Genomic DNA, 10,551 nt, shown 5'->3' on the forward strand with positions numbered 1-10,551 from the left:
TCTAATGAAATCATTTCCCAGGGACTTAGAATCTTGATGTATTGATATGTGATAGTAGTCAAACTAAGCTGCCATCTGTATTCATTCATGTGTTACTAAAATGTCACCCCAATGCTTCAAGACTAGGAAAGGTGGACTCATTCCAAACCGCCTGGTTCGGAGCGTACCGAGCTGTACCAGTGGTAGACCGGGACGGTTCTAGTAATAACATCGAGGAACCACATCGAGGAACCGGCAAGCGGGGTGTGAGAGAGAAGAAAAGAGAGAAAAAGAGAAAGAAAGAGGGCAGCAACAAGCAGCGGCTACCGGAACAAGATCGAGGGAGGAGCGAAGAAGGCTTTCGAAGCCCTTTCTCCATACATGAAAATAGGGGCATGGTTACCAACTTCACTTAAAAAATTTTAAACAAAAAAAATTATGAGTAAATCGGTCGTTTTTACTTACAAAATAAAATAAAATAATATAAAATAAAAGACCCAAGCCTCTGTTTTAAAAGGAAAAAGGGGCTCTGCCCGGTTTCGACGTACCCCCTCTCCCCGTTATCATTCATTGCTATCATTCCAAGTCCCCGTTATCATTCCAAGTCACGATCTTTTATCGATAGCTTATCAACTCCACCCGTCATGCACTACCTACCAGAATTCGTAAAGGAGTACTACGATTGATCACCTGCTAATGATGTCATCGCCCATTTCACCTGAGAGTGGCTAAACATGATGGTGTCAGTAGCGTCGTCAGCAGGCCAAACTTGTGCTCCGCCAAACGTTGCCTCCACCATCTCCTGGTGAACTGAGCCGTGATTAGTAATGGATGGTTTATAGCTTTTCTGTTCCTAAAATTCTCATGAAGCTTTGAATCAAAAGAACATCCATGACCTAGAGATGATTTTCTTTTCTTCAGGAGTTTCACTTGAGAAGTCATGGCAGGAGCGATGCCATTCCTTGATTCCATGCGCTCTACTCTCATGGAACAGCATACATTACCTTGAAAAAATCCTTCATTTGTCCACAGGTGGGCTCTATTTAAGCTCCGTTATATTCAGATATAGTCTATTATTTCTAAACTACTTACATATTAAAAATTATATAATCTGAAGATATATAAAAAATGCAAAAATAGTAGACCATATTCACGGGTTCAAATTATCGATGTGGAATATTCATTGTCCAATTTAAATTTGACTATATTTGGGTGGAGATCTATTTGAGTGTAACCAATTCTATCTTTCCCCTCTCCCTCTTTCATACATATATACACACATACATATTTGTGTATGCGCGCATGTTAAATATATAACCATCTCAATTAAAGCTTTACCTGTCAGCTATATATCCTAAATAATAATAATAAATTAGAATCATGAAAAGTTAGACATGGAATTAATCAATTAAATGGGAGGAAATAAGATCATGCAAGAACATGCAATGAATTATTAACATGTTGTCCCCTTCATTTCTTTTATTTTATATCTTCAATGATTAATAATAGGACCCTTTATAAATCCAAGCATGAACTAGTCATCATGTAACTCATCTTAGACCACGGAACCTAAACCAAACGGATCTGTATGGCTAGGATGGGTCAAAAATTTGAGCGATGGGAGAGGGAGTGATGCGATTAGGTGCTCGAGCAAGGGAAAACCTGTGCTTCTATGGTAGAAATTAGGTTCAATACCTAGGCTTAGGCCTGATCTGGCCTAATCTTGAAGGGCCAATCTTAGGCTTGCACGCTTCTCTCACCCAACTATTAATATATATTATTTTATTATAATATATAATTAATATATAAACTATAAATATATATATAATCTCGGGCTGGGCTGGGTGGGCCATGTGGCCCGTGATCAGCTCTACTTTTTAAGCATTTCGCTCTCTTTAATCGTTCTCGCGATAGATTTTTCTCGGTGAGATGGAGGCACGCCGCTGGCTCGCGCTTCTTTTGGCACTCGGGTGCCTCTCCGAAGCTCTCGACGCCAGCCCAGGTGACGTCGATCCGCTCTACAGGTACTCCTTCCTTCTTTCCCTGTTGATCGCCTCCTTGTTCGTCCTGGAATTCTTGGGAAAAAACCCTAGTTACTATCAATCTTTAAACGGTGATTGTTTCGTATGGATTTTTCTAACCTTGAATTTGTTCATGACGTTTCTTTAACTTGATTTCTCTTTTGAATGATGAGTTCTTGGTTGATTCAAGATTTGACTTGGAATTGACTTTTCTACTCTTGGATTCCTCATTGATTTCTGAAGCGATTTTTTTTTTTTTTTTTTTGTTGAAAGTAGAAAAGACAAGTGAAAGCAATGTAAATAAAGAACATTTCGTGTTTGGATCGATCTTGTTATGTTCTTGGAAGATAGTCTTGGCTCGATTGTCATTTTAGTTTTGGTATCATGTCAACTAATCATCATCATTAAATTTGACCCTGAAGCATCGCAGTACGTCTCTTCTGTTTATTGTTTAGTAATATAATATTTTTTATTGTTTTGGAGTGGTGCAAAAAGGCCCCTTTGTTGGAGATGCTCTAGGTTATCTGGAAATTTTTTCTACGGTCCTAAGCTTGGGGAGGATCCGATCATGTCTTCAGAAGAAGTTCTCTTGAAATGCATTTTTCTTAGCAGATCCGGTTACAATTTTAAATGCTTCATTTTTTTGCCCCATTTCCCAAGAGAGTCTAGAGGTTAATTAGGAGAAGAACGATAGCAATTTTTAGATGTACTTTTGCACTCATAACCATATTACTAGTAAAGGAAGCACCATGTGGAAGCTAATACAGCAAACCAATGTGATGTTCTGTCAAGAGCTATCGAGCAGTTCTCATCTCTTCTGAAAAGTCCGATAAAATCAGGAGATCTATACAGGAATTGTTAGACTTTCTCCATGGTAATAACGTATTGCCTGTTGGAAACTAGAAAATTTCACTATAGGTCCCATCCATCTTTCATTTGAGATTCATAGATTGCCATCCTGCATGCTGTTATTTTGTAGAGCAGTCCACACTTCTGTCTTCTCCATCTAAGCAGCTCCTTTTTACTTATGTTTCAAGATTCCTGTGTAGATTCTCAGCCAGGTCCTACTCTCCCACTTAAAGCTTACGCTGCAGGGACTAGATGTGAGCTCCTCATGTTATCTATCTTCATTGCATTGTTACGGTGAAGGAATCCTCTTTATATATAGCATGAATGACTTTATTATATGTCGTTTTCTTTACAATTAAAGTGAATATGTGATGCCACAAATCTCTCTGGGAATCTACAGTCTTTACATTGTTTTGTGCTGAATCTTTCTTTCATGAATTATGTGAAGTCCTGATTCATCCTAGATGTTATCACTTTTACGTGAAATGCTTAAGATTTTTATAAATTTATGGACATACTTGACTCGTTAATCTGACTTAGATACCTTTAGGTTTGTATCATCCATGAAGAAAGAAGGATGAAAGTTATAGTCATTCTTTGTGGTAGTGCACTACACTCTAAGCTTTAAGTCTTTCACTTCTTTTCTTCCCCTCCCCTCCTCCCTCCCCTCAAAAAAAAAAATCAATCATGAGGGAAATTATGACTTGCGCATCTATGAGATCTTTGTAGGCACATACTGAAGAGAAAGAGCATCTGAATCAAGATTCTGATTTTTTTTTAAAAAAGAATACGAAACACATAGTCTTCTTCATTACTGGGGCACAGACTCCTTGTATACAAGTGTAGAAACAGTATGCAGTGTGCAATGCAAACCTTTATCATGTGCATTTCATTGTCTGTCTTAGCCAGCAATTTCCCTTAGGGTTTTAGTAATGGACTTATGGAAGAAGCTTACTTTTTGGTTAATGTGTGCCAATTGTCCTGTGCTGTTGTTTCTTTTTTCTGTGTGATTTGTGGTGAGGTGCATAATTTTTGGTTTTGGTCCTCCTAGGTAGGGATTTTGATTTAGGCAGTTTTGGTGATTTTGCTTCAAGTTTCGGTCAAAAAGGTCAGAATAAAATAAAAAAAGCAAAACTAAGAAATCAAGGCAAAGTCAGTTCGCATAATTTTCTTGTATTTTGTGTTATATAATATCATAATTTCTGTAACTTGGTAGTTGTAGGCTGAAAATAAAATTGTATTAATTATAGAAGGTAGATGCATTAAATATATCTAGGGTGGTTCAATCAGATTTAAAACTCCAACTGACATACATATATGGATTGGGCTATAAAAGAAGGATAAGAAGATCTAAAAGGAAATGATTTGTACGTGAAGAATAGGTTATTTTGGATGAGAAGTTCAAATTTTAAACATGTACTCGTGATAAATTGATTCAACATATGTAAAGACTGAGAAAAACAAAGCGTATGCATAAAATTAGGTTGCCTAGGTTAAGAGTTGCAACTTACACAATGGTTGAATTGCAATAACATAAGACTGATTCTTTTGGGTGAAAAATGACTTGGGTTTAGATATTGAAACCTAAATGGTCATAAGAAAACTCTCCACTCGAATAGATCCAGCAAAAACTGAATGAAACTAAAAATTTAAGTCAATTTCGGATTGGTCTCTGTGCGACCTTCCATTTCTGCCAAAAAGGGTCAGTCTCAGATGAAACTTAGAACCTTGGTCCGGGGACTAAGTTGACCTTTAAATTCCATACTGTTGCTTGTATTGGATAGAGGTGAGCTCCCTTGTTAGTTTATTCATCTTTTAGTTTCGTTACTTGAATTGATTTTATATTTTTTCCAGTATGATTTGCTAGCAATTGAAATTGGATGCTTTTTTCCAATATCCAAGCTAAGTTTTTGTGCATAGCGAGAAATAAATATTTGACTACATTTGAAGGACCAGGTTTGGTAATATCAGCTAGTTGTATCAATGCTAACTTGTTCTTTCTATTGGGTTTTTTTTCAGCAATTATAATATTTTGTTGTGCTTGCCAGGAGTAAATAATAGCTTTCAAGATGGCAATCATAAACAAAAGTCAGCATTGTAAATCAAAATATTGCAGAATAAAATATAGATTTTTTGGGGGAGGGGCACTTTAAGAAAGGTTAATTAAACCATACCGTTCAAAAAAACAGAAGAAGAAAAATGATTGAGATATTGATCTCATTGACAGTTGACGTTAAAAGAGAAACAATTTAGATATTGATCGTGTTGAGAGTTGACCTTGAAAGGGATATTCTTATTTGTAGAGGACCCGGATCTGCTCATATGAGGAACAATAATCATCATTTGAATGACTACCAGTTCCAAGAGCCTTAAGGAATCTGCAGTCAATACACAATCTTCCTAAAGAAATTGTGGATTCTCAATTTTTATATGATCAAGAAATTACTTGCAGGGTTGCATGGGTATGATGGAGTTGAGTTGAACACTTCATTATGGATGAATTTTCTACAAAAATATTGTGACTGAGATGTCTTCAGAATTTCATTCCAAGAATGCCAATTCTTGTGGCATATGAGTATCTGTTTTTCAGAAGGCACTCATGTGGGTTGTTATGGATGGATTTGATGAATCTTATCATGGTTTTGTAATGCAAAATGTTTGACTAATAAGATGGCTTGTAGCATTAGTTTCTAATTTTCTGCTTCTTGGAGTGGAAACAATCAAGCTGCATTACTGTATTGTCAGAAGTACAGAATTTGGAGTAATCCACTAGATGCACTGCCTTGTATCAGAGTGGGAATGATCAAGCTGCCGCACTGGGGTTGTCAGAAGTGTAGATTTTGGATTTGATCCATTCTACCTAGATGTCCTGCATAACTAATCCATGTGATTAGGGTACTGGATGATATTGTAATCCGTTAAATAATCAAGATACATGTTTGCTATTAATAATTAAAAGTGTAAATTTGCGGCCATTTTGTGACAAAGTGATACATACATACATACATACATACATACATACATATATATCTGTATCTATATATATATATATATATATATATATATATATAGATAGATAGATAGATAGATATACATATATTATTCTTTACCTCTTGTGACTTAGAATGACATGAGCTTTAGCATGATTCCCACGCAATGGAGGAGTGATGTAGACATAATCAGTACTCAAGGCCTTGGATTTCATGATCTGAGGTTTAGATGAACATCTGAAGTCTATTTTTAGGGCAGAAAATTGCCTTCTGGTGGCATAACTGGCTGTCTCCATGTCAGATGTGGAATTGACCTTATTTCTTTGATATTTATTTTACATATTTAGTCAAATATTTGTACCCCTAAGTCAGTTTTTGTTCCAGACTTGTGAGGTAATGATACGAATTCCAAGAATATCTGAAGTCCATTGTTGGGTCAAAACAAGTCATCTTCATCTCTGGTTCGTCTGTAAGAAATTGTTTTGAAAACTGACTCAGGCGTCCATGATATCAGTTGTGTTGAATAAAAATCTAACAATCAGGTTCATGCATACTGGCTTAAATTTTGGTGATATGCATAAATAAAATTCCATCATCTTCAGTTATATTAGGAATCTGTATGTTTTGGGTCATTTTTAGGCTGTGTGATTTATGGAGTCATTTTTCTTGGTTATACAATATATTTTTCAGTTTATCGTCCATTGATTTTATCTTGTTTAAGGAAGCCTTCGCCTTATTATTTGTTATGTTTAAGTTTTATGTTTCGGAAAATATATTGGCAGATTTTTAAGGTAACCAGACATACGAGATTGTCAAATTTTATTTTGAATTCTAACTAATATTGAGGAATATTAGTTCTGAATTAGTTTCCCTGCATTTCATTTCATTTCATTTGTGGATTCGACCACCTCTTCCTTGTAAATCATCTTTCAACTGTTCGGCCCTAGTCCCTTCCTACTAGACCTGTTCATGGGCTTCAGGCTTGGCCGGGCCTCGAGGTTCATGACCATTTTTTAATTTTTAAAAATACTTAAAAATACTAAATATGAATAATTAAATATTGCCAACGATCTATAACATGTCTATTATACCACCAAGCTCACATATCAACAACAATTGTCAATTAAGTCTACAAATACATCAAACATTAACAAATAATGCAACAAAAATAAAAAATTTCAGGCCAAGCCAGGTTGGGGCCAGGTTTTAATCCCTATGCTCAAGCCCAACATGCTTACTAGACATGCCTATTTTCTAGGCCCGGCTTCGCCTACTAGGCCTAAAACTTTGGCCGAAGCTTGTCTAAAAGGCTTCAAGCTCGAGCGGGCTGCCCAGCTTGTGAACATGTCTACTTCGTAAAAATGATATCTGGATTTGTTATTCACAAATTTGGATTCTCATGTGTTTTGGTTTAATTTCCTTTTGCATATTGAGGTGGGACCTCATAGAAGAATGCATGAAGAATGATCCATCCATCCATCCATAGAAGAGTTTGATGCGACTACCTTTAGAAACCCAACAAGATTAAACATCCATACTATGCATATAAAAATATGTATTAATGAATATAGCTTAGAGCTGCTACCTTATAACTTAATAACCTAGGAGACTTTATTAATTCCTTTGATAAATGTGGAAGCGCAAGATGGAACAGAAATTTTAGCTTTCCACAATTAGAAGTGGGAAGGATGCAGTTGTATTTTGTGGAGTCGTTGGTGTCTCAAGTGATCAGAACTTCAAGAATCCAACTTTTGAAGCTGCATATAGGATCGGCTGGAAACATAGTGACTACAACTTGGTCAATTTGTTTTAGATGCTGGGTTTTGCCTGGATTCAACTAGTGGCATTGTCTTTCAATGTTACTTTCATGCATTTGTGAAGTGTAGAAAATTTATGTGTAAGCGTAGAATCTTGATCTGCCTCTTTTTCTAATTAATATGGGCAGCTATAACATTCTACATCCTTGATTTTTTTTCTTAGGTTCTTATGGTGGTTTTAATATTTTTATGAACTGGGTTAAACTTAAAATGCAACATCGAAACTTAAAATATTTTTAATATTTTCTAATTAATATGGGCAGTTTAATGACCTACCAAATTATGTTCAAAGTTCCTTGCTGATATTAGAAAGTGACTCTGTGTGTAGGATTTAGTGTGTTTATCTTCACCCAGTGACATTTCTTTGAATGCCAGAACTTGTGTCGAGCAATGTGAAAAGACAGGAATCATCGGAGAAAGCTCCATCCAGCATTGCGAGTTTCCATCCAATGACATACCTGTCAACAGTCCATGGTATATGCAAGAACCACTTTACTTGCAGTGGAAGCAATTGAATTGCAAGAGTGACTGTCGGTACAATTGCATGATGCAAAGAGAAAAGGAAAGGGAAGAACTTGGTCTCAAGCCTGTTAAATATCATGGGAAATGGCCATTCAAACGTGTCTTTGTGTTTCAGGTTTGTCATTGTTACAGTTTGCCATTATTGGCTGTTTGGTTTTCTTGTTCATATTCTTGATAGCAGTGCTTATGTGTGTGTACTCTCATGGTGATGCTACTTTGTCCAGGAGCCTCTTTCTGCTGTTCTCTCTGCACTCAATCTGTTAATGCATTTCACTGGCTGGCTATCTTTTTTCCTCTTAGTAAACTACAAGTTGCCACTTAGGCCTCAGAGTAAGAGGACATACTATGAATATACTGGTTTATGGCATATTTATGCAGTCTTATCAATGAATGCCTGGTTCTGGAGTGCTATATTCCACACTCGGTAAGCTGTTTAAGTTCCCATGTAGATTACTGGATAGAAGTTACGTCAAGGGTATGGTGATATTTCACTCTGATGGTGGTATTTATTTACTTTTTCCAGAGATTTTGACTTGACGGAGAAGTTGGATTATTCATCAGCTGTGTCTTCACTTGGTTTTTCCTTGATTCTCTGTTTACTAAGGACATTTAATGTTAAGGATGAGGCTTCCAGGGTCATGCTTGCAGCCCCAATTTTGGCCTTTGTGACAACACATATCTTGTATCTCAATTTCTATCAACTTGACTACGGTGAACTTCCTTTTCCTCTTTAGAAGTTTAGCCTAATATTTAAATGTAGACATTTTAAGAAAATGTGACAGATCTCTACTTGAATGCATATAATAATCTCAGATTTGTGATCCCTACTTTATGGTACATGGAGAGGAAAGTCTTGATTACATCTGTATCTATTGCTGATTTCATTATCTTTGCAGCAATAGCTTTATCTTTCTTGTCAGGCTTGTTGATTTATATTCTCTCCTTATCTAGTACTGATTTGTATTGAGGCAACAAAATTCATGGTTTTATATTATTATTTTTTTATGCTAATGTTCTAAGTCCATAATTTGTATCAGTTGTCTTGTTGGTGCTCACCTTTCAGGTACTTCCAAGCAGGTTCTGTAGTTTGAAACTTTGAATCACCGAGCTAAGCCTTCTTGTTTTCTTACCTGTAGAAAAGTTTGTTGAACAAAATCTCTTAAAATCATTGGACTGCTAGGATATGTATAGATTTCATTGATGGGATGCTTTTAGAAGCTAATATATCAAACCCTATTTTTTGTCAGCATCCAGTTTTTTCGCAGGTGCACATAGATCTCCTTCTCAGTAGTAACTCTGATTGCCTTCATCCTGTCAGGTTGGAACATGAAAGTCTGTCTCGCGATGGGTGTCACTACACTTCTGGTTTGGGCAATTTGGGCTGGTATAACTCGTCATCCTTCACGCGTCAAGTTGTGGGTAAATGTAATTGGTATTGCTCTTGCTATGCTCTTGGAAATCTACGATTTCCCTCCTTACATGGGATATGCTGATGCCCATGCTCTGTGGCATGCTGCCACCATCCCTCTCACATATCTCTGGTGGAGCTTTATCAAGGATGACGCAGTATTTCGGACCTCGGCTCTTGTTAAGAAGACCAAGTAATTAATTAGTCTTGGGAGGTTCACCAGGATGAAGGAGAAGCAGTACCCTTGTTCCAGTGTACTAACAAATGTAATCTAAATTGTAGGGTTTTGGTATTCCAGACTGCCAGGTTCCATTGTCCCCATTATCCGTATTTTGTTTTTCTTGTATGTGAAGTCTGTACTTATGTTGGCAAGCAACACATTATTATCATGCTGCTGCTGCTGCTGTTGTTTTTAAGTGAGGTGCAAATCAGTGTGTTCGCCATCTTTTGCTGTCTCATTGTGAAAAGGGCTAGCATTTGGAACCTTTTCCCTTTTTGGGTGGATTTTTTTAACATTCAAGAAATCAATGTAGAACATCCAGAATGAGAAAGATGCGCTTTCTAAATCTGAAAGAGGTACCAGCCTTAGGCAAACCTGAAAGGGGTGAATTGGCATGCCCTGGGGAAGCTTTTAAGGAGATCACCAAATCCTCTGGATGAAGAGAAGTAATGAAATTTCACTGATCAAACAATGGGCTTAAACAGAAACAAGTAAGCTTGTATTCAATTTTTTCACTTGATTCTTAGTGTTGGATCTTGCCAACTGATTTGCAGTTCACTGACAACAACAGGCTTCTTAGAAGGCATTCCAGATCTTGGAAGAGATATGAGACTTGGGGGGCATTTTGAATGCCCTAGTATGCTATGCAAAGATAGCATGATATAGCATTTAGTCTTGTACACAAGCATTGTTCATTATAGCAAACATAATGCAAATACCATACTCATGTTTACACAGACTACTT

General features: G+C 36.7%; 1 protein-coding gene across 1 annotated transcript; it reads left to right on the forward strand.

Moving 5' to 3' along the window:
* The first annotated feature begins 1,845 nt into the window (after window positions 1-1,845).
* On the forward strand, window positions 1,846-10,031 carry LOC103718543 (post-GPI attachment to proteins factor 3-like). The gene is made up of 5 exons (XM_008807421.4): window positions 1,846-2,003; window positions 8,032-8,293; window positions 8,403-8,602; window positions 8,702-8,889; window positions 9,497-10,031. The coding sequence occupies exons 1-5, from the start codon at window positions 1,909-1,911 to the stop codon at window positions 9,781-9,783; spliced, it is 1,032 nt and encodes a 343-aa protein (XP_008805643.2). The 5' UTR covers window positions 1,846-1,908; the 3' UTR covers window positions 9,784-10,031.
* Window positions 10,032-10,551: the final 520 nt, after the last annotated feature.

This window comes from Phoenix dactylifera, chromosome 8 (genome assembly GCF_009389715.1).
Source record: "Phoenix dactylifera cultivar Barhee BC4 chromosome 8, palm_55x_up_171113_PBpolish2nd_filt_p, whole genome shotgun sequence".
Taxonomy (NCBI): Eukaryota; Viridiplantae; Streptophyta; class Magnoliopsida; order Arecales; family Arecaceae; genus Phoenix; species Phoenix dactylifera.